At 44.7% G+C, this 26,900-nt stretch overlaps 1 protein-coding gene across 1 annotated transcript; it reads right to left on the bottom strand.

Annotated features, from left to right (window-relative positions):
• Positions 1-11,344: 11,344 nt before the first annotated feature.
• On the bottom strand, positions 11,345-14,191 carry LOC147450199 (uncharacterized). Its single transcript, XM_086520431.1, has 3 exons — positions 13,329-14,191; positions 13,122-13,250; positions 11,345-11,516 (listed from the first exon to the last, which is right to left on the bottom strand). Exons 1-3 carry the CDS (start codon positions 14,189-14,191, stop codon positions 11,345-11,347), a joined length of 1,164 nt encoding a protein of 387 aa, XP_086376557.1.
• Positions 14,192-26,900: the final 12,709 nt, after the last annotated feature.

Raw genomic sequence — 26,900 nt, 5'->3', positions numbered from 1 at the left:
ATGCTTGTGGTGTCTCGGCTTTTGTTATAGGTATATAGAATGGCTACCTTTTTCGTGAGATAGTCTTTTTTTAAAAGTTGATTCAACTGAGGCATCTAGGAATTTTTTTGTTTGATTGACTACCCGTTTGGAGTCTATAAAAAGGAGATTTTGTTAAGTATAGAGAGGAGTTCTACAAGTTGGTGAAGGTTGCAGATTTATAGAGCTCACTTTGATAATGTGTAGACTACTAATTGGAGCGGTTGTTGTTTGTGTTGGCTGATTCTAGTTTTTGACCCTATCCTCTTTACATTACATTTTGTTTCTCTTTCAATTGACATGGCAAAACGTGCCAAAAATGTCCAGGGTGTTTGGCTCACTCTTGATTCCTCCTTGGGGCTGGTATGCCATTGGAATGATTGATAAGCCATTGAGATTTTACTTTTTGAATTTCTGAGTTGATTGTTAGTTGCTGTGCTCGAAGATAGTCCAAAGTCACCAAGATCAGAAGAGGGGATAATTAGGGTCTGACAATTTGAGTGTAGATCTTTTCATTCTGAATATTACTCCACAATTATTAGAAGATGTGAAGGTGACAATGAGTGCTGGGTAAATTTTGAATTATTTGGAGGTTCGATCATGACAATATTGGAGCTTCGATCAAAAGGTTACCAGGATGAAGTGTGTTGCTTTATAAGTGCGGTTGATAAACCTATAGGCGGCACATACTAGTTTCATGAAAGACAATAACAACAAGATGCAAGCATTTAGCAGGAGTTACTTTGAAGGGGGTGCAGCATTGCTTGGAGATCATGGCCATTTACCTATTGCCCATCTGCTTGCTTCATACTTCAGTTTCCATTTCCCATCAACTATGAGGGTGCGATTGAACACTATCAACATGAGAGGGCTACAAATAGATCTTGGCCATTTATTGATGGTACTATCTGTTGAGTTTATCAGCTTTTGGGGCTCTGCTTTTAGCATCCCTTGTAATCTTTAAATAAGCAGGTAGGCCTCTCATAACTCAGAGCATTTGGACGTAGAGTCTGAGTGTGAGCGCGTGCCTACACTCTTGTATTTTGAACATAGATGAATACAAAAAGAATACCAAAAGGGGCGCCTGTCTTTGGGGCCAATATCTCTAGGCACGGAACTCCGCCGGGCCAGTGTCGAATCAATTGTGAACTGTGAACTGTTTTGAAGTGATTATTTGTGGTGTCGCGGTAAATTCTCGACTTGGAGTGTCCAACTCTGTTACAGTGGTATGAAAGCGCGGCCGATTTCTCTCCTACGGGAAATCCGATCCTTTTACACGACACCTATGGCTTCAGGCAAAGATAAGTCGACTCCCTCTACAACCGGAGATGCGGGAAGGGATCACAACGAAGATTCAGGCAAGGAGTATGGCCCGCCTCGGCCTACTTAGGCGGAGCGTCAAGAGATGGAGCGTCGACAATTGATCGGCGATGCAACAAAGATGATGCTTAATTTTGCAAAGGACTCGAAATTGACAAAATATATGAGCCAGACTTTTTTTGATGAGGTGCACACGCTGTCACAAAGTGATGACGTGGCGGACAACAGAAACCCTAATTTTCGGAAATCGCGGAGGCTTTTTTTTGTTTTTTTTTGAAAATGATGAGCGACGTGAATTTTGCTTTTTTTTTTATAAAAAAAGAGAAAAGACTCTCTAAGAGAGAGAGAACTGATGCTTTTTATTTTAAAAGCTTTTGGGGCTCTGCTTTTGGGCATCCCTTGTAACCTTTAAATTAGTGGTGAGGGCCTCACTTCTCAGAGCATCTGGACGCAGAGTCTGAGAGTGAAACCCTAACTGCTCTCTTGTACTTTGATGATTGATTAATATAAAAAGAAATACCGAAAGAGGCGCCAGTCTTTGGGGCCAATATCTCTAGGCACGGAACTCCGCCGGGCCAGTGTAAATCTATTGTGATCTGTGACTTGTTTTGAAGTGGTTATTTGGTGTTGTCGCGGTTGATTCTTGACTTGGAGTGTCCAAGTCTGTTACAGTGGTATCAGAGCACAGCCGATTTCTCTTCTACGGGAAATCCGATCCCCGAAATTTTTATCCGCGGCACCTATGGCTTCAGGCAATGATCAATTGACTCCCTCTGCATCTGGAGATGCGGGTTGGGATCACAACGAAGATTCAGACAGAGAGTATCGCCTGCCTCGGCCTACTCAGGCGGAGCAAAGAGAGATGGAGTGTCGTCAATTGATTGGCGATGCAACAAAGATGATGCTCAATTTTGCCAAGGACCCGAAGATGGCAAAATATATGAACCAGACGTCTTTGGAAGAGGTACAGATGGAGTGGCAAAGAACCACAACACCACTCCCGAAACCCGCTCTGAAGAAACCTTCTGCCTCCAAGAAATATACGGAGAAGGAACTGGAGAACGTGGTTGATGCACGGATTACTCAACTTTTTGACGCGCAAAAGAAAGCCAAAAAGCACGGCAAAAAGCAGAAGAAAAGCACTGACTTTCCAGGTTATTTGGGTCGTCGGTCGACATTCGACAAGGCAAAGAAACAGAAGAAGCGTGTTCGATTTGAAGGAGTACCCAGTTCTTCTTCTTCTTCTTCTTCTTCTTCTTCCGACAATTCTTCTAGCTCTTCAGATTCGAGCCAAGAAGACAGAAAAGGTAAAAAGCGAAGCAAGAAGGAACGCTTCGGAAAGGGCAAGAAAAAGGCAAGGAAGTCTAAGTCTTGCCCAGTGAGTGACAGTTCTACTGAGGACTCGTCTACAGACAACTCAGATTCCGATGACGAAAAGTTTTATGCGAACAAGAAGAATTTTTACAAAGCCAACCAGTATGACTTTCTCGAAGATAAAAGCAAGAAAGTCCGAGAGTTTAAGGAAGGTGGCCACTCGATCAAGTTTGATACTTTTTCAGGATACTCAGATGCTTCGAAGGCTTTGTCTTTTATACAGCAGTTTGACATCGCTTTCGCGGGAGGACGCTATTCAGAGCACTCCAAGATTCGGAGAGCTACCTCTTACCTTAAGGGGAATGCTCGTACTTGGTGGTCCACGCTTCTTTTAAACAAGACTGCGCCAGGTAAAAGGCTGAAATTTAAAAAGCTTTTTATTTCTTCTTGGTTGACGCAAGAATATGAACGAGATATACGAGCTGCTTGGAACCATCTTCGGATGACCAAGAAAGACACAATCAATGCTTATTGTGAAAGATTCTGGAGCTCTTTTCTACCCGCCTCTTCATTCAAGAAGATCTCGTTCAGAGAACAGATTGAGCGGTTTACCTTGGGTCTACCTACAGAGATCCGAGATCATTGCTTGGAACAGAAGTCAGCTTCTATTCAGGAGTTGATGAGTCATGCGAAGCGGGGCTTTGCCATTCACTCTGGCAGTCTGACCTACCCCACAGATAAGGCCATGACACAACGAACCGAACAGACTTCTGGGAATGAAAGTAGAAAGAAAAAGAGCAACCCATAGAAAAAGGATGCACGACCCAAGCTTACTCTTGAGGAGAGAGCTCGCTTCATCAGAGAGGGGAAGTGCTTTGGATGCGGGGAACCTGGACATATCTCCGCGAAGTGCCCTAGAAAGGCACAGAAAGAACAGAATGATAAAGACGACGACATGTCTGAGAGTTCGAGAGCAGCTGAGGAATGTGGCAGAAAAGGCAGATAGAAAAGCAGAACTGGTACCACATGGCGTGGGACCTGCACCGAATCTAATGAATGAAAGTACAAACTTTGCCGCTTTTGGGGCAAAGTGAAGGATCAGGAAGCTCTTTTGAAGGAGCCAAGGCAAACTTCTTTTCACTTGGAATTGGCGGCTCGATTTGGAATTACGCCCGACAGACTGACGCCACAGGCGGAGGTAGTTCGACTGGCACCCGGATGGGATGTTGCCATTACACCGAGCATTGGCAAACTTCGTTTGCAATGACAGGGGTGTTTAGGGCACGCGAGTGACGTTCTACTCAGGATCCCTTGGTACCACAAGAACTACGCCGTGGTTGACTACCGGGCCGAGAAAGCGACTTTGATAAATGAAGGGCTTAGAGATTGTACTTGATGAACTTTAGTTTCTTACTCATTCTTTTGGGAGAGAACTGAACGATGGATAAAGGTTGAATATGTTTTGACCTGATCAAAAGAACGCCAAGATTTTTCTCTACACTCATGCCGATTGCTTTTCAGAGGGCCTGAAGATCAAACCATTGATCTGATACCTGGAAGCACGCCACCGAATCGGCCACCTTACCGTATGAGCCGAGTACAGAATGAAAAGATTATGAACCTAGTGAAAGACCTCTTGGAAAAGGGTCTTGTCCAGCCTAGTACTTCACCGTATTGCTCTCCAGTGTTGTTAGTTTTGAAGAAAGACGGATCTTGGAGAATGTGCATCGATTATAGCACTCAACGAAATCACCATCAAGAACAATTTCCGATTCCTAGGATCGATGATATACTCGACAGATTACATGGATCCTCGTGCTTTAGCAGGATTGACTTGAAGAGTGGATATCATCAGATCAGGATAGCGTCAGGAGATGTCTACAAGACAGCTTTTCGGACGACTTTTGGGTTATTTGAGTTTTTGGTGATGCCTTTTGGCTTAACCAATGCTCCTGCGACATTTAACCGGATGATGGACAGGATTTTTCGAGAGTACAGGCTATTTGTTGGCACTTTCTTTGACGACATCATTGTTTTCTCCAAGAATGAGACAGAACACAGAAATCATCTGCTTCAAGTCTTTCAGGCATTACGAAATTACACGTTAGTGATTAATGCAAAGAAAAGTGAATTTTTCCTACTAGAGATACACTTTTTGGGACACATTGTGTCAGCACAGCAGGAGTGCAAATGGACCCGGCCAAGATAGAGACTATCCGTGATTGGCCCGATTTGAGGAATGTCCATGAAGTAAGAAGCTTCTTGGGACTGTGTTCGTACTACAGGCGGTTCATACGAAAGTTTGCAGAGGTTGCTTCCCCTTTGCATACCTTGACACAGAAAGGAGTACCTTTTTCGTGGGGACCCACAGAGGTGACTGCCTTTCGGACATTGAAAGAGAAATTGACTACGGGACCTATTTTGACTTTGCCGGACTTGCAGAAGTCATTTGAAGTATATTGTGATACTTGTGGTTGTAGTCTGGGTGCGGTCTTGATGCAAGAAGGCCATGTCATAGCTTACGAGAGCTGTTTGTTCTCTAGGCCGGAGATGACAGCACAGATCTATGAGAAAGAGCTTTTGGCGGTTATCCATGCTCTTACTCAGTGGCGGCATTACCTACTCGGAGCTGATTTTACTGTCTTTACAGACCATCAGATTTTGCGCTACTTCTTGTCACAGAAGCAGCTTTCAGAAAAGCAGATGCGGTGGGCGAACATCTTGTCACAGTTTCACTTCCAGATTGTCCATGTGCAGGGACAAAAGAATGTGGTGGCAGATGCTTTGTCTCGGAAACCATTGGTTCTAGCTATTTCCGCGATACATCATAGGAGATTCGAGGATATGGTCGATCAGTATGCCACAGATACAGATTTTGCAGATATTTTCACACGGATACGGGATGGGGAGACAGTAGCTTGATACTCCCTTCGGGAAGGCTACTTGATGAAAAAGACTATGTTGTGCATTACACAGCCGTTGAGGGATAAGGTTATGACTGAATGCCACTGTCTGCCTTTTACGGGTGACCGCGGCATTGCTACCACCATGAAGGGGGTAGAGAGATACTTCTTTGGGCCGAGACTCAAAAAGGATGTGGAAGAGTTTGTGCGCAGTTGCTTGGTATGCCAGAAGGTCAAGTTTGACAGGCATAAGGCGCAGGGATTGTTACAGCCTTTACCCATACCCACGGCATTGCTACCACCATGAAGGGGGTAGAGAGATACTTCTTTGGGACCGCGGCATTGCTACCACCATGAAGGGGGTAGAGAGATACTTCTTTGGGCCGAGACTCAAAAAGGATGTGGAAGAGTTTGTGCGCAGTTGCTTGGTATGCCAGAAGGTCAAGTTTGACAGGCATAAGGCGCAGGGATTGTTACAGCCATACCCACCCACCCCTGGGAAAGTATTGCAATGGATGTCATTTTTGTTCTCCCAAGAACACAGAATGATCACGATGATTTTCCGATTACATGACACGTCTGAGACGATTGTCTCCGACAGAGACCCCGGATTTATGAGTTTGTTTTGGAAGGCAATTTGGGAGAACATTGGCACGCAGTCGCAGTTCTCGTCATCGTTCCATTGACGGGCAATTTGAGATTGCCAATTCAGTGATTTTAGATTTATTGAAGTCTTGTATCTCGGATCAGAAGACTCAATGGGAAAAGAACTTACCTTTGGTGGAATTTGCCTACAATAACACGATACACTCTTCGACGGGGAAGACGCCATGTGAGATTGTTGAAAGTGCTGCGAAGGTTCCATCCTTCCTGAGCACAAAAGATTAGATATTTGAAGCGGATGAATATTCGCGAGATTTGGATACGGCTTTTGCCAAGGTTCGCGAGACTTTGTAGGAGTCTCACGAACTACAGAAAAAGGCAGTGGATTGCCATCGTCGTGACTTGAAATTGAAGGAGGATGATTGGGTGCTCTAACGTTTTGAGAAGGCACGCTTGCGAAAGAAAAAGGGAAAGGAGAGGCTTTTTTTCAAAGCTTAGTATGCGATACTACGGACCTTTCTAGATCACTGACAAGATAAATGATGTCTCCTTCCGATTGAAACTGCCAGATACTTGGAGGATTCATAATGCATTGCATGTGAGTCTCTTGAACCCTGTTAAGGGTGATGTGCCTGATGATGGGGAGCCTGATGAGCAACCCGAAGTGGAAGAAAACGAGGAGATCCTTGTTCCTGAACAAATTTTGGCACATAACGATACGAAGAAAGGTAAAGTCCGAAGACGGTTCTTGGTTTAGTTCAAGAACTTTCCTGCATTTGATGCGAAGTGGATGGAGGAGGAGGATCTAGCAGATACTCCTCGGATTGTGAAACTTTACCTCGATGTTTTGGTTTAGGAAGTCTACTCTAAACGGAACCCAGAAACTCAGCTTGGCCGAAGATCTGGTGCAGTGGGATGCACAAGAGGGGAGTTACTCCGCTCCTTTGTCAACAGATGCCTCGATTTTGATACTAAAGTCACTGATGTCTCTTTGAGCTTCAGGGATACTGAGAGCTGATAGTATTCTGCTGGATGACTTTATGAAATGGAATTCCTGATAATGATACTGATTTGTTCTCGACTTCTTGTGAGTGCAGGAACTGATAGCCAAAATGACTGCAGCATTTTGGTCTGATTGATCTCGAATAGACATGGTTGCAATAGGGGTTAGTCAGTCGGACATCGATGAGGTCCCGATTGGACCTAGATGTGATTGCTAGCTACATTGCCGATAAATCATGGTCTAAGATCCAAATGAATGTTGAATGTCATGTGATGTCCTGTGATGTTGTGTGATGTGACTGTCGATTTTGTACATGTGCTAGATGTGTGTTCCTAGTACGTAGGTACTAACAGTCAGTGTTTGCTAAGACGGTTTATGGCTTTTGTCGGTTTTGCAGGCGTAATCGTGGTCGATTACAATGCTTTCAAGAGGGGGGTATGTCACAAAGTGATGACGTGGCGGACAGTAGAAACCCTAATTTCTGCCAAAAACCCTAAAATTCTTGCAAACCCTAATTTCTGCAAGAAACCCTAATTTCCGGAAATCGCGGAGGCAAAATTTTTTTTTTTTTGGAAATGATGAGCGATGCGAATTTTGTTTTTTTTATAAAAAAAGAGAAAAGACTCTCTAAGAGAGAGAGAGAACTGATGCTTTTTATTTTAAAAGCTTTTGGGACTCTGCTTTTGGGCATCCCTTGTAACCTTTAAATTAGTGGTGAGGGCCTCACTTCTCAGAGCATCTGGACGCAGAGTCTGAGAGTGAAACCCTAACCGCTCTCTTGTACTTTGATGATTGATTAATATAAAAAGAAATACCGAAAGGGGTGCCAGTCTTTGGGGCCAATATCTCTAGGCACGGAACTCCGCCGGGCCAGTGTAAATCTATTGTGATCTGTGACTTGTTTTGAAGTGGTTATTTGGTGCTGTCGCGGTTGATTCTTGACTTGGAGTGTCCAAGTCTGTTACACACGCAGTGGCAAAAGACCACAAAACCACCCCAAAAAGCCGCTCTCAAGAAACCTCCTACTATACAGAGAAAGAATTAGAGGAGGTGGTTGATGCACGAATTGCTCAGTTTTTATTTGGGTCGTCAGTCTACATTTGAAAAGGCAAGAAAGCAGAAGAAGCGTGTTTGATTTGAAGGAGTACCCGGTTCTTCTTCTTCTTCTGACAATTCTTCTAGCTGATCTGACTCAAGGGAAGAAGACAGAAAAGGCAAAAAGCGAAGCAAAAAGCAACGCTTCGGAAAGGGCAAGAAAAAGGCAAAGAAGTCCAAATCTCACCCCGTGGTTGACAGTACTATAGAGGACTTGTCTAGTTTGGACTCGGATGACAACAACTTTTATGAAAAGAAGAAGAATTTTTACAAAGCCAACCAGTATGATTTTCTGGAAGACAAAAGCAAGAAAGTCTGAGAGCTTAAGGAAGGTGGACTGTCAATTAAATTTGACACGTTTTCCGGTTATTGAGATGCTTCGAAGGCTTATTTTTGTACAGTAGTTTGACATCGCTTTGTGGGAGGGCGTTACTCAGAGCACTCTAAGATTCGGGAAGCTGCCTTTTACTTTAAGGGGAATGCTCGAAGTTGGTGGTCCACGATTCTATTAAACAAGACTGCACCAGTTAAATGGTTGAAATTCAAGAGGCTTTTTATTTCTTCTTGGCTGACTCGAGAGTATGAACGCGATATACGAAGTGCTTGGAACCATCTTCGGATGACCAAGAAGGATACAGTGGACGCCTATTGTGAGAGATTCTGGAGCTCTTTTCTACCCCCTCTTCATTTAAGAAGATCTCGTTCAAGGAACAGATTGAGCGGTTTACCTTGGGTCTTCCTAAAGAGATCTGAGATTACTGCTTGGAACAAAAGTAAGCTTCCTTTCAGGAGTTGATGAGTCATGCGAAACGGGGTTTTGCCATTCACTCAAGCAGTTTGATCTACCCCACCGATGAGATCATGACACAAAGCCTAACAGACTTCGACAAATGAAAGTAGAAAGAGGAAGAGCAACCCAGAAAAGAAAGATGTACGACCCAAACTCACTCCTCAGAAGAGAGCTCGCTTCATCATGGAAGAGAAGTGCTTTGGATGCGGGAAACTGGACATATCTCCGCGAAGTGCCCTAAAAAGGCACAGAAAGAACAGAACGACAAGGATGACGAAAGGTCTGAGAGTTCGAGAGCAGATGAGGAACGTGGAAGAAAAGGCAAGATGAAAACAGGACTGGTTCCAGATTGCATGGGTAACGATCCCAGCACGTTGGATCACTCCTGATCCGATGGGACCACTTGCGGAGGCAGTTCTAGCGGCACCCGGCAGGGACGTAGCCATTACATCTGTCATTGGCAAATTTCGGTTGCATTGTCAGGGGTATTTGGGGCATGAGGACTTTTACATAATGCCTTTGGAAGGTTGTGATTTTCTCTTGGGAATTCCTTGGTACCACAAGAACAACGCTGTGATCGACTATCGGGCGAGGAAAGTGACATTGACCACAGAGATGGGCAGAACCTTTGTACTTGATATTAAACTTAAGGGCGAGTATGTCCCTATTGTATCGGCTTCGGCCATTTCAAAGTTAATGAAATACAGTCTGTTTGTTTACTAGATCTTTATGAAAGAGTTGAGTGATGAGGATAGGACAAATATGTCTGAACTTGATATAGAACGCTAAGATTTTCTCCACTCTCATGCCGATTGCTTCTCAGAGGGCCTGCCAGGCGAGTTACCACTCGCTTGTCTAAAGATCATACCATTGATCTGATACCTGGAAGCACATCACCGAACCGGCCACCTTATCGTGTGAGCCGAGCCCAGAACGAAGAGATTAAGAACCAAGTGAAAGACCTCTTGGAAAAGGGTCTTGTCCAGCCTAATACTTCACTGTATCGCTCTCCAGTGTTGTTGGTTTTGAAGAAAGATGGACCTTGGAGAATGTGCATCGATTATAGAGCTCTCAACAAAGTCACTATCAAGAATAGATTTCCGATTCCTACTATTGATGATATACTTGAATGATTTCAGGGATCCTCGTGCTTTAGCAGGATCGACTTGAAAAGTGGATATCATCAGATCTGAATCGCACCGGGAGACATCTACAAGACAGCCTTTCGGACGACTTTTGGGTTATTTGAGTTTTTGGTAATGCCTTTTGGCCTAACCAATGCTCCTGCGACATTTAACCGGATGATAGACAGGATTTTTCAAGAGTACAGGCTATTTGTTGGCACTTTCTTTGACGATATCATTGTTTTCTCCAAGGATGAGACTTAACATAGAGATCATCTGCTTCAAGTCTTTCAGGCATTACGAGATCACAAGTTAGTGATTAATGCAAAGAAAAGTGAATTTTTCCTACGAGAGATACAGTTTTTGGGACACATTGTGTCAGTAGCAGGAGTGCAGATGGATCCAGCCAAGATAGAGACTATCCGTGATTGGCCCGATTTGAAGAATATCCATGAAGTTAGAAGCTTCTTGGGATTGTGTTCGTACTACATGCGGTTCATTCGAAAGTTTGCAAAGGTTGCTTTCCCTTTGCATATCTTGACACAGAAAGGAGTTCCTTTCTCGTGGGGACCCACAGAGGTGACTGCCTTTCAGACATTGAAAGAGAAATTGACTACGGGACCAGTTTTGACTTTGCCGGACTTACATAAGTTATTTGAAGTATATTTTGATGCTTGTGGTCATAGTTTTTTCATGCGGCAACCATGCATCTCACTCAAGCGGGTATAGAAGCCCGATTCAGACCCCCCAAAGATTCCAACGTGGAATACCATACGGCACTAAAAAATTAGTGTATATATATATATATATATCTCATAACAAATAGTAATTAAAATTAAAACACTAGACTCTAGAGAGCAGCCAAAAGCCACATAATGCATTAAAACATCATAGAAAATGTAGAATCGAGCTAAATCAAGGAGTCGGGAGCCGAGAAACAGATCAAGATCTCTTATCAATAGATACATCAATGAATCATGATCATACTAGATTGCAAAATATGGAGCCTCCAAAACCAACAAGACTGTATACTGAGTACTCCAAAATTCAAATGACAAAACATAAATAGAGCCTAGAGGGTGGAGTCCAGCCGCTCGATGCTAAATAGTGAATCCAAAACATAAGTAGAGCTAAGAGGAGTCAGGACCGAGGCTAGAGCAAAATGCAATGAGCTCTAACTCTCATCAAAGGCCACCTCCTCATCATCACCCTCATCATCCTCATCCTCATCCTCATCCCAAGCCTCATCCTCAGCAACGGAGCATGAAGTCCCAATATCACTGGGCATGCTAATCGGAAGAGACTCCATAACATCATCAGTTCTCTGTAATAGCCTCCTGAATCTCCTGCAACTCAAGCAAGCGCTCCTCATCCTTCTCTTTGTTAAGCATCTCCAATGTCACCTCCATTCTCTCATAGCCGCGTCTTTGATCTTGCATAAGAGCCTCAAGTTGGTGTGTATGTAGACAAGCTTCTCGGTATGAGCAGGAAGTAACCTATTTCTTCTCTTGGTGTGAATGAGAGAGAAGGTGCTCCAATTTCTCTCACATGGAGAGGCACAGTCACGTGACACATCCCAACCCTATGTGTCCGTGGACAAGCTACACCACAGCAGGGTTCAGTCAGTCCGATCAAGTTAGATTAGCAGTGATCTGGCACTTTTGTGAGTCTATTCGTAGACCGTGCATGCCCAGTCACTTAGCATAGATGCATATCCTCCGATTGCACACATCATGATCATCGGAATTCCCATCAGAATCCATTAGCATCAGTTAGGGGAATTTTCCAGTGCATTTAGCCTATTTTCCTATTTATTGGGATTTTCACTTATTATTTTTAAGTGACTTTCCTACAAAAGTAGGTAGGGCAATTTTGCTAAGTTTCTATATAAGCAAACCCAAGTTAGCACTAAATGGCAGAAGAGGCAGCAGGAGCTCCCCGCTCAACAGGCAACTTCTCAGCAGTAAACAAAACCCCCCCCCCCCCCCCCAGCAGTAGATCCTCGCCATCCTCCCATTCCCCTTGGCGTTTTCATCCACAGCAGAACCTCAGCATTGCTGGCGTTTTCCCAAGTCAGTCATCGCCCTCCATGCTCCCTCATGCCTGGCATTTTTTGCTCTTCAACAGCAGCAGCCCAGATTTACTAACGCCAGCATAGTGTTGCAGATTTGCATCGTGTTCAGCACCTAATCACTGCAAGGGATTCAGCCCCTTAGATCTGCAATAAACCAGCGATTTCAGCCATAGTCCCATTGCTGCCATCCAGCGTTTTCAGCAGGGAATAGACCCCCCAGATTCAGCAGCGTTTTTCCTTCTTCAAAACGCCAGCAGATCTCTGTCTTGATAGCGTTTTTACAGCAGGAATTTCAGCCTTGAAGAAAAGTAGTTTTCAGCCTATGAATCGATAACAGAACCACCCCATTCAGTTGCAGATTGTTCCCCCATCTTCAACTAAAGAAACGCAGCCAAAACAGTCCATTTTCAGCCTTGAAACAGTCCAAGAAATTCAGCGTCAAGAAGATCCCAGATTTCAGCCTAAGTTGCCGTCATCATCACCGTCGTCGTCACCGGCATAGTCCCATTGCATCAGTCCATTGCATCTGCATTGTACGCATTTGTGCAATCAAGTAGACCACTCTCGCTGACGAGAGTGGGGCCTTCGGAGGAGGGTTTTACAAACCTCTCGGTGTCGTATCTCTTCTCTCTCCTTCTCTCAGTCTCATTCATTTGCACGCACAACATCCACTCACTTTGTTCGTGACCGCAACACTCTACAAGACGGAAAGCTCTCTCTTTCTTTAAGAACTAAAAGGAACCTTGAGCAATAAAGATCACTAATCTTGAGAAAATACAACATTCATTCCGCTGCACCTTACACACATGTCCCTTGAGAAAGCACCTTAAGTGCAAGAGTCTGCAATGTGGGGGTGCAAGCCCCAAAAGTCTCCCACCATTTTACACCCTCTTGCATTCTCTTTGGATCCTTTGCAATAGGATGAGCAAATGACTTTCTTTCAGTGAGGAAAGTGTCCAACTCATCAATGAGGGTACCCTGCATGGTCAAATCACCCTTGGTATACCTGTCCAAAAATGTCATCCACCCGTCATGAACCTCACTATCATTGAATTGCCCTCTTCCTCGCCATATAGGATGCTACAAGTATCCCATAGCATGCAATGGTGTGTGCATCATATTCCATCTATCAACGCATAGGTCCTTGATCTCTTGCATCCTTGCCGCATCAATACCTTGCATGTTTTGAATTTGCTCAACCATGCGATCCATAAGCTCATACACAAGCCCCATGGTGGCTCCTTCCCTATCAGCCAAACAAAGTATCTTCAAGATGGGAGCACAAATCTTCAAAATCATCTTGGCCTCTTGCCAAAAGGATGCATTAAACACAATGTCCGAGACCACTATAGCCTTTGCAGTCCTGGATGCCTTCATTTTCACAAATTTTGCATCAATCATAAGCCTACGCACACCTTGAATACATCTCTCATCCACAAGACTAGCCAACATGATGAAGTAGTAGGCAAATCGAGTGGCCGATGGCTTCAACAATTCCTTCTTGCTAAGCATTCGAAAGAATGCCAAGACAGTGGACTTCCTTGTGACAAATGTGACAACCTTTGTTGCATCTTCAAGAATTTTTGCAATCCAAGGGAGCTTCCCAATATCCTCAAACAAGAGGTCCAAGCAATGGCATGCACATCTCGTGAAAAAAATGTGTTTCCATTTCTCTTCCACCATTTGCCCGGCCCCAACACAATTAGTTGCATTGTCCATGCATACCTGCACAACATTGGAGGGTTCTACCCCAATAATCACATCCTTAAGCTGCTTGAAAATAAATTCTGATGTCTTTGTCTCCCCAGATGTGTCCACAGATTTCAAAACCACAGAACCATGTATAGAGCATGCAAGAAAGTTAATGATAGACCTGCTTTTAGTGTCAGACCATCCATCACATACAATTGTGCATCCATGTTTTTTCCATTTCTCGCGCACACCCATGATCTCATGACCAATGCATTTGACCTCATCATTTAACTATGTGGTGCGCAAAGCATTGTATGTGGGAGGCACATAAGATGGACCAACTTGTCCAATTGCCTTGACCATTTCCAAAAAGAAAGGACTCCGCACTTTCCATTCAGGAATGTCCTCTGCATAAAAAAACCTGCGCAAGGCTTGATCTGCTTGCTTGCGTGCTTGCAAGCTAAATGCAATTGCCAAGGGCCCTTGTGCAACCTTCCTCTTCTTACTCGAGGACCCCACATTTGATTTGGAAGCCGAAGTCCCAGTGGCTCGTACATGAGCACTCCTTGATGCATGTGTACTCATTGAGCCTGAGGCAGAGGCATTACCTCCCAAATCATCCACCAAGGCATCTACAAATGCATTTGGGTCCTTCCCATCATTCTGTACATCTACATGCAATCTTGTGACCACCTCTTTGATGTCCTATGGCACACTGTCACATGGGCCTACACCACAGCCAGAGAGGGACAATAAATGTGCACGAATATGGGAGGGACTTCCATCCCAAGTATGCCTACAATACTTGCATTTACATGTAAATTGCCCTTTCTTTTGAGGCTTCAATTGTTCTACATACTGCCATTCGGGACGCTTCACTCGGCCCATTTGGATTCTGCAAACTTGCAAGGTGCACACTGCAAACCTTGACAAAGTGGAGGCCTCACGAGTAACGGAGGGCGTAGGTGAAGAATCAGCTGCGTGCGGGAGAGTGTGTGGGCACTGGGTAGGGCTTCCGGCTCGCGGACTTGAGTCCTCTCGACTCTCAAGCTTCAATCGGGACGTTGTGTGCAGAAACGGAAAATCTGCAGGTTTTAATAAAATCGCGCAGAGGTGTTTTGGGCCACATTTGAGAAATTGGGGGAATTTTGACAGCCTGTCAAAAAATAGCTCACGTCCGGAAACGGATACCATGCGGCAACCATACGTAGACGCGTGAGGAAGCCCGATTGCCCAATCGAACGCGTCTGGAAAAAACTATGCTTGTGGTCGTAGTCTGGGTGCGGTCTTAATGCAAGAAGGCCATGTCATTGCTTACGAGAGCCCATTGTTCTCAAGGCCGGAATTGACAACACAGATTTATGAGAAAGAGCTTTTGGCGGTTATCCATGCTCTTACTCAGTGGCGGCACTACCTACTCGGAGCGGATTTTACTGTCTTTACAGACCATCAAAGTTTACGCTACTTCTTGTCACAGAAGCAGCTATCGGAAAAACAGATGCGGTGGGCGAACATCTTGTCACAGTTTCACTTCCAGATTGTCCTTGTTCAGGGACATAAGAATTTGGTGGTAGATGCTTTGTCTCGGAAGCCGTTGGTTCTGGCTATTTCCGCGATTCACCATAGGAGCTTCGAGGATATGGTCAACCAGTATGCCGCAGATACAAATTTCGCAAACGTTTTCACACGGATACGAGATGGGGAGACAATAGCGGGATATTCCATTCGGGTTGGATACTTGATGAGGAAAACCATATTGTGCATTACACAGCCGTTGAGGGAAAAGATTATGACTGAATGCCACTATCCACCTTTTACGGGTCATCGTTTCTGACACATTTCTTCGTAGTGCAACTTCTGGCAGAGTGGGGTATCCTGAAATGCTTGCCATGGAAACCCTAGCAGATTATATGTTGAAATTTCTTGACATCTCCTAGTAGATGTCTCTTCACGATCAAATGACCTTGGAGGTCCAGTGCGATTGCTATCTTGGGACTACCATCGCCGCCAAAGAAACACTGTTTGTCCAAGAGCTGTGCTTGGCTACGACCCTATAGGATGAACTTAACCCTAATTTTTGGTGCAGGTTTCAGGATGGAAAGTCAATTGACTTTCCATGTCGAGATTTCTTTTTAAGTTTGAAATCTGTTTGAGAACTTGTTTGGTGATCCTATTTGGAATTTGTTTGAAATGGATGGTGTCTGTTTTGAACTTGTTTTGGTGCCGATTTGAATTGTTTGACTTTGGTTTGATATTGGTTTCAACGATTGGTGATTTTACTCCCGGGTGGAGAAGTGAGAAATACTGTTTTGGTATTGTTTGAACCTCGGAACGACGCAGAGGCCGATGCCTGGGGAGCGTTTCGTTGTATGTTTGAAAACCTCCGAACGACGCAGGCCAATGCCTGGGGAGCGTTTGGTTGTATGCTTGTAAAATAATTGTTGTTGTGACTCCCGGCCCGGACCTGGATGGTGATACGGGAGGAGTATTAAGAAGTCTGAGCAGTGGTTTCTTTCAGCACCTCCAAACGACGCAGGCTGCGGTCTGGGGGGCGTCTGGTTGTAAAAGGCCTCTATATCTCCCGGCCCGGACCTTTTTAGGTTATGCGGGAGGAGTGATGAGGGAGTCCTTGAATATCTCCCGGCTTGGACCTTGTTAGGTTATGCGGGAGGAGTGTTCATCGGTGGCTTTATGTTTCTATGTCTTGTAACATGCATATGTGAGCATTTGTGTTGCATTGTGATGTGCCAACTACTGAAAATTCCTAATTGGATGAGATTGCCTGGGTATGTAATTTTAGTGCATCAAGAAACCCGTGGAAGATTTGTACGGTCTGGGTGTGATGGCTAATTTTACTACACCGGAATATCAAGAGTTCCGATTTGGACGAAAGGAGAAGCTAACTCCTTGATCAAAAGAGCAGAAAGGAGAAGCTAACTCCTTGATCAAAACAGCCGAGAGGAGAAGCTAACTCCTTGATCAAAAGAGCAGAAAGGAGAAGCTAACTCCTTGATCAAAAGAGCAAACTGATTGTTCCTCAGAATGTCCCTCGGAATGACTCTTGGAAATTTTTGAGCTAACTTGAGTTGTTTTGCAGATATGCTGTAATCGCGGACGATTACTCTTTTTCAAGAAGGGGAGATGTAACAAACTGCCGTGTCAAAGCCTAAAGAATGGAGCCAACTTATAGATGTGGTCGAGGGGCCTAAACTGTCACAAAAGTGATGACGTGGCTGCCCGAGAGCAGAAACCCTAACCCTAATTTCTGCCAGAAACCCTAATTCTGGAAACCCTAACCCTAAAACCTGAAAACCCTAATTCTGTTGCCAAAAACCTTAAAACTGCAGAAACCCTAACCCTAACACTAAGGGCAGCAAGGAGATTTCCGAAAATTGCGTTGGTTGATGACGTGGAAGGCTGTACGGATTTCTGTGATTTATGCTGGCAGCTTTTTGGCTTTGCTTTTGGACCATAAGCTTTTGAGTTTTAAAGGCTTTTTACTGTAACTGCTTTTCAGGCCAAGGGCTTTAAATATGAGGCTAGGGCTGATTCTCTGGCATGCTTCCTGGAGAAGGTGCAGAGTCTGGAGTACCGGCTTGTACTTTGATGATGCAATATAAAGAAATACCGAAAGGGGCGCCAAGGTTTGGGGCCAACACTCTCTGGGGTGGAATTCTGCCACTCCGTGTTGCGTGTCGTCTCTCTCTCTTTCAGATCAGTTGTCATTGAAGTGCTAAAAGTTTGTTCAGTCTGTTCTTTTCTATTGGCACGTGGTGCCCGCCTTGTGACAAATCACATCTTGATCATGCAAATCATCATGCTCATGAATAATCACATATTGATCATGCAATTCATCATGCTTATCATTATCATGCAAATCATGTGTATTGTGCTTTGGAGAAGACAAGACTGAGAGAGTCTCCTTCTCCTGATTCTTTGCAATTTGTGTCTGCACGTTAGAAAATAGTGGGACCAACTCTCGCATGTGTTGGTCTCTCCGTGCTTGTCTATCTTTGGCCGCCAAGCGCGCTTGCTCACGCTCACGCTCCAAGGCTACCCTTCTGTCTTCGGCCGCCAAGCACGCTTGTTCGTGCTCACGCTCTAGGGCTTCCATTCTTTCTTCGGCCGCCAAGCACACTTGCTCGCGCACACGCTCAAAGGCTAACCGTCTTTCTTCGCGCTCGCGATCCAATTCGGCTCTTCTTTCTTTGTGCATGCGACCAAGTCGGCCTTTCTTTCTTTGCGCTCGCGATCCAATTCTGCTTTTCTTTCTTCATGCTTGCGATCCAAGATTGCCTTTCTTTTCTCGCGCTCACGATCCAATTTTTCCTTTTTTTCTTCGGCCACCAAGCGCGCTTGCTCACGCTCACGCTCTTAAGACTGCCGTTCTCTCTTTGCACTCACGTTCCAAGGCGGCGTGTTGCGCTTCTTGTCGTATCATCATGTCCATTATCATCTTGACCAAAGCCTCCATAGGATTTGGTGCAATTCTTGGCGTGGATGGGGAAGGGGGAGGGTCGAAAAAACCTCTTGGTGGGAAAATTCTTCTTTTCCACTTCCATGCTCATCACCTCCACGCGAAGTATCCATTCCGCTTCGGGTGATGATCATACACTGAGATCTTAGGTTCTTAAGTTCACGAGGAACTTGGGTTCTTGAGGTTCTTCTTTTGCTTGCAATCTGTGTTAGAAGGATCTTCTCTTACTCGAGCTCTTCTCTTTCCTGCGGGCGCACCCCTTGGCGGCCTTGCGCTCACACCAAGGTTGCTTTTTCCTACCTCACATCGATTGGTCAGCCGCTAAGTGGTGCACAGTCCGCTCTCATGAGTGAAAAGAGAAACAAGGGGAGGCTGGACAAGCCCTTCTTTCTTGGGTTTCCTGTCACTCTTCAAAAACACGATTAGGAATCTACATGCCCAAGTGGTCTTGGGTTACATGCGACCGCAACAAGCAAAAAAAAAAATTGTGGTTCTTTCCTTGAGCGATACAGAACACTGCCAAAGCTCTGATACCAATGTTAGGTGCAGCGGAAGTGAATGTTGAAGTTTGCTCAAGATGAGTGCTCCGAACTGTGCTCAAGGGTTCCTTTTACTTATGGAAGGGAGAGCCTTCCGTTCCTTTAGTGAGAGAGTGCAAATGATCACAAACAAAGTGGTAAACACTGTGAATGAAGGTGCTGAGACTGAGAGATAGAAAGAGAAGAATATGACACCAGATTGTTGTCAAACCCTCCTCCAAGGGCCCCACTCTCTATGGCGAGAGAGGTCTACTATTGATTGCACAAATCTCTACTATGGTCTGAATGCAATGGTCTTGCCGATGATGTCGAGGACGATGACGACGACGATGACGAGACAGGCTAAAAACTGAAAACGCTAAAGGCTGAAATCTGCAAATCTTGTATCTGCTGAATTTTGACTCTATGTTGGTGACAACGGCAATGACGACGATGCGCTGAAAACGCAGATGCTGAAATCTGTGAATAGCGGGCTGAATCTGCAAACTCTGGCTGATTTGACTGTGCGGCAAGCATCTGCTGCAGGAAGGTGAGATTTGCGAGGTTTGGGGGTTGCGGACGGAGTCTGACTGTTAAAAATGCAAAACGCTGATGCTAATGGGGTACTTGTCTCTGGGAATTTGCAAATGCTGAGGGAAATTTGCAAATGCAAAAACGCTAGGCTGATCTGTTGTCTGCTGCAAAAACGCTAGGGAATCTGCTAATGCCGTGCTGATCTGCAACTGCAAAACACTGGGGCTGATCTGCAATGGCTGAAAAACGCTGGCTTTTCTTGATGGCTGAAAACACTAGGTTGTTCCACTGGGGGTCTTGCTGAGAAGGTGCACTGATAGACAACTGGGTCTTTGCTGCCTCTTCTGCCAGAAAGTGCTAGCGCTAGCTTTTCTTATATATCTGCTTAGCCAAATTGCCCTACCCAGTTTCCCAACAAAGTCACTTAATAATAATAAGTGAAAAATGGCTAAAATAGGAAAAATGGGTTCTGTGCACTATAAAATGCTCCTGATGGGTACTCGCTGTAATCTGATGATCATGCTGTGTACAACTAGAGGAAATGCAACTACTCTAAGTGCCTGGACATGCACGGCCTGCGCACAGGCTCACAAAGGTGCCGTAACACTTCCTAAGCTGACCTGAACCCTTGTCATGAAGTAGCTTGTTTACATGCACATAGGGCTAGATGTGCAAGTGACACAAGAGGTTCATGTCCAGTGTCACAAACTGGTGACGTGGCTGGCCTTCGAACAAACCCTGCAATTGGTGACGTGGCAATTTTTCGGAAAATGCGCTGACATGTCACTATACGGACATCCGGGAATTACGCTGACATGTTGACGTGGCAGCGTACGGACGTTCGTGAAATCCGCTGATAGCTGTACGGATTTTCCGTAAATTGCGCTGGCTGTCTTTAAAAGATTAGGAAGTCAATTGCTTTTGGTAACTTTGCTTTTGAGTTTGAAGCTTTTGGGGCTCTGCTTTTACTATCTCTTGTAACCTTTATAATGAACCCAAGGGGCTCACTCTGCAGAGCATCTAGACACAGAGTCTGAGAGCGAGCACCCATTTGAGTTGTACTTTGCTCAAACATTAATATAAAAAGAAATACCGAAAGGGGCGACAGTCTTTGGGGCCAATACCTCTGGGCATAGAACTACGCCGGGCCGTGTCGTCTTTTGTGAATTGTTGTGAAGTGAATCTCTGCTGTGTCGCGATAGAATCTAGACTTGGGGTTTCCAAGTTTGTTACAGTGTTATCAGAGCAGGACACCCATCAAGCCCTTGAGTTGAACAACAGTTTGACGTCACCTTCTCTGGAGCGTGGTTCTCAGAACATTTAGGGAGCCAAAGGCGGAATCTTACATGAAAAAACTGATGAACATGCAAGAGATGTCATCATGCCTTGGCATCACTTGAAAATGACTGATTTGTACTTGACTTGTTTGAGTGCAGGAACTGAAAGACGAAATGACTAAAGCATTTCGGTCTCATAAACCTCTATAGACATGATTGCAATAATGATTAGTTAATCGGGCATCTGTGAGGTCCCGACTGGATCTAGATGTGATTACTAAATACGTTGCCGATTAATCATGGTTTGAGATTTGGATTGAATTTTAATGTGATTTGTCATGTGATGTCCGATGATGTGACTATCGATTGGTACATGTGCTAGATGTGTTGTGTCTAGTGCGTCGGTACTAACAGTCAGTGTCTACTAAGTCAGTTTATGGCCTCTGTCTGTTTTATAGGCACAATCGAGGGCGATTAAATTCTTTCAAGAGGGGGGTATGTCACAAATTGGTGACGTGGCTGACCCTCGGACAAACCCTGCAATTGGTGACGTGACAGTTTTTCGGATAATGCGCCGACAGGCTGATGTGGCACTGTACGGATAGCCCGGAATTACGCTGACATGCTGATGTGGCAGCGTACGGATGTTCGTGAAATCCGCTTACAGTTGTACGGATTTTCCGTAATATGCATTGACTGTTTTTAGCAATTTTTGGAAGTCAATTGCTTTTGGGAACTTTGCTTTTGAGTTTGAAGCTTTTGGGGCTCTGCTTTTAGCATCCATTATAACCTTTATAATGAATCCGAGGGGGCTCACTCTGTAGAGCATTTGGACGCAGTGTCTAAGAGCGAGCATCCGCCGTAGGAGTTGTACTTTGCTCAAAGATTAATATAAAAAGAAATACCGAAAGGAGTGCCAATCTTTGGGGCCAATACCTCTGGGCATGGAACTCTGCCGGGCCGTGTCGTCTTTTGTGAATTTTTTTGAAGCGAATCTTTGCTGTGTCGCGGTAGAATCTAGACTTGGGGTGTCCAAGTTTGTTACAGTGGTATTTGAACACAAAGATTCTTCTTCTACGGAGGATCCGATCCTTTTTGCAGCGCACACAGCTTTTGGGAAAGAATCTTCGTGTCTTGACCCGAAACTCACTAGCCACTCCCACCCTTCATACATCGCGCATCGGGCGCGCTCCCATCTTCATAGCTCTGTCTTACAGGACATAAATCCATAAAGAATCCCAAGTTACACATGGGTTCTCGCGAAGAATGTGACAGAGATGACACCTCTCAGTGGGAAGGCAAAGAAAAGTTGAAGATCCGGCACGGGAATTGAAGAAAAGAATGAAGATTTGGGCAATTTTTTTTTTCGGACAAGTTTGTAAGAATGGACTACAAATGTCAATTGCAGATTCACATATGTATAAACAAATTGATTAAGTACTCTAGGGACCTGAGATTGACGGGACACCTGAAGAATCACTTGATTGATAAGATTTACTCGCGATGGCATGTAGCCATTGCTTCTCCTCTCAGGTAGGGAGGAAAGCTGAAAGGACAGACGAGTGCAGAAAAGCGGAACCTGTACATGCAGAAAGAGATGGACCAAAACTCAAAGGATCACCAGAAGATAAACTTGAGAGTCACAGATCAGCAGCCGAGTGCAGAAGAAAAGGAAAGATGAAAGCAGAACTGGTACCACATTGACTGGGGTCTGAACCGAATCAGACGAACAAAAAGTACAAAACTTTGCCGCCCTTGGGGCAAAGTGAAAGATCAGGAAGCCCTCATTTTTCTTTGATGGAGGAGCCAAGGCCAACTTCTTGAATTGGCGGCTCGATTTGGAATTACGTCCGACAGGCTGAGACCATAGGCGGAGGCAGTTCTAGCGGCACCCGGACTGGATGTTGCCATTACACCGATCATTGGCAAACTTCGTTTGCAATGTCAGAGGTATTTAGGACACGAGGACTTCTACGTAATGCCCTTAGGAAGGTTGTGACGTCCTCCTTGAAATCCCTTGGTACCACAAGAACAACGCCGTGGTTGACTATCGGACTGAGAAAGCGACTTTGACAAATGCACAGCAAAGAGATTGTACTTGATGAAATTCAGTTTCTTTACTCGATTTTTCTTGTGAGAACTGAATGATGATTGAAGGTCGAGTATGTTTGACCTCGAAAAGAAACGACAAGATTTTTTTGCAATAGAGGCTGACTGTTTCTCTAAAGGCGTACAAAGCGAGTTTCCTCCTTTACGTCGTGAAGATCACATGATTGATTCGTGGTAGTACACCACCGAACCGACCACCTTATAGCGTTAGCCGAGACCAAGATAAAGAAACAATGAACCAGAACAGATTTCCACATTACGAGGATCAATGATATACTCGAATAGACTTCAGAGTCTACTTGCCGAATTGATATGAAGAGTGATTATCATCAGATCTGTATTTCTCCCAGAGACATCTACAAGACAGCTTTCAGGACGTCTTTTTGGATTTTCAGAGAATACCGATCATTTGTGGGTTTTCCAGACACCGAGGAAGCATAAATTGCTTATAAATGTGAAAAAGAGCGAGTTTTTCTTGCCTGAGATACATTTTCTTGGGACACATCGTTTCAACAGAAAGGGTACAGATGGATCTGGCCAAAAGTGACACTATCCGTGATTGGCCTAACTTGAAGAATGTTCATGAAATTAGAAGCTTCTTGGGCTTCTGTTCTTACTATGGGTGGTTCATTTGAAAGCTTGCAGAGGCAGCTTCCCCTTTGCACATTTTGACACAGAAAGGAGTCCCTTTCTTGTGGGGATCCACAGAGGTGACTGCCTTTCAGACACTTAAAGAAAAAAACTGACTACTGGACCAGTGTTGGCTTTGCCAGACTTGCAAAAGCCATTCGAAGTATATTGTGATGCTTGTAATCGTAGTCTGGGAGAGGTCTTAATTCAAGAAGGCCATGTGACTGCCTATGAAAGACGATTGTTTTCAAGGCTTGAATTGAAGCACAGATTTATGAGAAAGAGCTATTGGCCGTGATCCATGCTCTTACTCAGTGGCGACATTATCTACTCGAAGCCGATTTCACTATCTTCACTGATCATCAGAGTTTACGCTACTTCTTGTCACAGAAGCAGATTTCGGAAAAGCAGATGGGGTGTGCTAACATCTTGTCACAGTTTCACTTCCAGATTGTCCATGTTCAGGGACAGAAGAACTTGGTGGCAGATGCTTTGTCCCGGAAGTTGTTAGTCTTGGCTATTTCCACGATTCATCATAGACTTCGAGGACATGGTTGATGAGTACGCCACATATCTAGATTTTTCTGATGTATTCACTCGAATACAGAGTGGGGAGGTAGTAGCGGGATATTCCATACGGGATGGCTACTTGATGAAGAAAACAATGTCGTGCGTTACACAGCCATTGAGGGAAAAGGTTCTGACTGAGTGCCATTGCCCACTTTTTACGGGTCACCGCGGCATTGACACCACCTTGAAAGGTATGGAGCGTTACTTCTTTTGGCCGAGACTCAAGAAGGGTGTGACCGGCTTTGTTCGCAATTGTTTAGTATGCCAGAAGGTCAAGTTTGACAGCCATAAGGAACAAGGCTTACTATAGCCTTTACCCATTCCCACCCGTCCTTGGAAAGTAGTGCAATGGATTTTATTTTTGATCTCCTGAAGACACAGAGTGGGCACGATGGTATCTGGACTGTTATTGACAGATTTAGCAAGCAAGCTCATTTCATTCCAGTGAAGAAAACAGTCAAGCCGGACCATTTAGCGAGACTGTTCATTGCCTAGATATTCAGATTACATGGCATGCCTGAGACAATAGTCTCTGACAAAGATCCCCGATTTACGAGTTTGTTTTGGAAGGCTGTTTGGGAGAACATTGGCACACGGTTGCAGTTCTCGTTATCTTTCCACCCGCAGACAGATGGGCAATCTGAGATTGCAAATTCAGTCGTTCTGGATTTATTGAAGTCTTACATTTCTGATCAAAAGACTCAATTGGAAAAGTTTTTGCCCTTGGTGGAATTTGCCTACAATAACACGATCTACTCTTTGACAGGGAAGGCGCCATTTGAGATTATTGAAGGTGCTATGAAGGTTCCACCCTTCCTAAGTACGAAAGATAAGTTTTTGAAAGGTTTTAGCAAAGTCTCAGGAAAGACACAAGAAGGCAGCAGATCGACACTATTGCGATTTGAAATTAAAGGAAGACGATTGGGTGCTCTTACGTTTTGAGAAGGCACGCTTGAGAAGAAAAAGGGAAAGGAGCGGCTTTTTCCAAACCTTAGCATGAGACAGTATGGATATTTCCGGATAAAACAAAAGGTAAATGATGTCTCCTTTAGACAAAAGCTACCCAATACTTGGAGAATTCAGAATGCTTTTCATGTGAGTCTCTTGAAGCCTTTTAAAGGCGATGTGCCCGATGATGGAGAGCCAGATAAGCAACCTGAAGTGGAGGAAAGCAAGAAGATACTCGTTCCGGAACAAATATTGGCACATAAAGATAGAAAGATTAAAGGTAAAGTGATTATGCGGTGGTTAATTTCAAGAACTATCCTGCATTGGATGCAAAGTGGATGGAGGAGGAGGACCTAGTAGATACTCCTCAGATTTTGGAACTTTATTTTGAAGCATTCGGTTCAGCATAGTCTACTGTGATAGAGCCCCGATTTCAGCATGGGTGAATCTAGTGCAGCGGGCTTGCACAAGAGGGGAGTCATGTCACGTGCACATCTAACCCTATGTATACGTGGACAAGCTACTTCATGACAAGGGTTCAGTTAGCTTAAGAAGTGTTCTGACACCTTTGTGAGTCTGTTCGCAGACCGTGCATGTCTAGACACTTAGAGTAGTTGCATATCCTTTGGTTGCGTACAGCATGATCATCAACAGTACCATCAGATTCCATCAGGAGCATTTTACAGTGCACAGACCTAATTTCCCTATTTTAGCCATTTTTCACTTATTATTAATATGTAACCTTGTTGGGAAACTGGGTAGGGCAATTTTGGTAAGTCACTATATAAGAAACCTAGCGCTAGCACTTTCTGGCAAAAGAGGGAGCAGAGAAGCAAGTTTTGACAGTGCACCTTCTCAGCAAGACCCTCGGCAGGAACTCCTAGCGTTTTTCAGCCATCAGAACAGCCTAGCGTTTTCAGCAATTGCAGATCAGCTGCAGCGTTTTTTGACTTGCAGATCAGCCTGGCGTTAACAGTTTCAGAGTAGATTCCCTAGCGTTTTTGCAGCAGATAGCAGATCAGCCTAGCGTTTTTGCATTTGCAAACTACCATCAACGTTTGCAGATTCTCGGCGACAGAACCATTCATTGCATCATTTTCAGCAGTTAGACTCCGCACTGCAGCCCCCAAACCTCGTAGATCCCACCTTCCCGCAGCAGATCCTCGCCGCACGGTCAGATAAGCCAGCGTTTGTAGATTCAGCCAGCTATTCGGCAGATACAAGATTTGCAGATTTCAGCCCCTAGCGTTTTCAATTTTTAGCCCGTCTCGTTGTCTCATTATCGTCGGCAAGACCATTGCATTTAGGCCATTGTAGAGATTTGTGCAATCAAAAGAAAAAACTTCTCTGGCCATCGAGAGAGGGGCCCTTGGAGGAGGGTTTGAAAACATTCTGGTGTCGTATTCTTCTCTCTCTATCTCTCAGTCTCAACACCTTCATTCACAGTGTTTACCACTTTGTTATTTGCACTCTCTCACTAAAGGAACGGAAGGCTCTCCCTTCTGTAAGTAAAAGGAACCCTTGAGCACAGTTCGGAGTACTCATCTTGAGCAAAGTTCAACATTCACATCCGTTGCACCTTACATTGGTACTAGAGCTTTGACAGTGTTCTGTATCACTCAAGGAAAGAACCACATAATTTGTTTTGCTTGTTGCGGTCGCACGTAACCCAAGTCCACTTGGGTGTGTCGGTTCCTAATCGTGTTTTTGAAGAGTGATAGGAAACCCAAGAAAGAAGGTTTTATCCAGCCTCCCCTTGTTTCTCTTTTCACTCATTGAGAGCGGACCGTGCACTTAGCGGCCGGCCAATCAACGTGAGGTAGTAAAAAGCAACCTTGGTGTGAGCGTAAGGCCGCCAAGGGGTGCGTCCGCGGGAAAGAGAAGAGCTTGGGTAAGAGAAG

Source organism: Adiantum capillus-veneris, chromosome 9 (genome assembly GCF_014529385.1).
Source record: "Adiantum capillus-veneris isolate H3 chromosome 9, ASM1452938v2, whole genome shotgun sequence".
NCBI lineage: Eukaryota > Viridiplantae > Streptophyta > Polypodiopsida > Polypodiales > Pteridaceae > Adiantum > Adiantum capillus-veneris.
The sequence above is the reverse complement of the archived record's forward strand: the minus strand, read 5'-3'. Positions and strand labels throughout refer to the sequence as shown.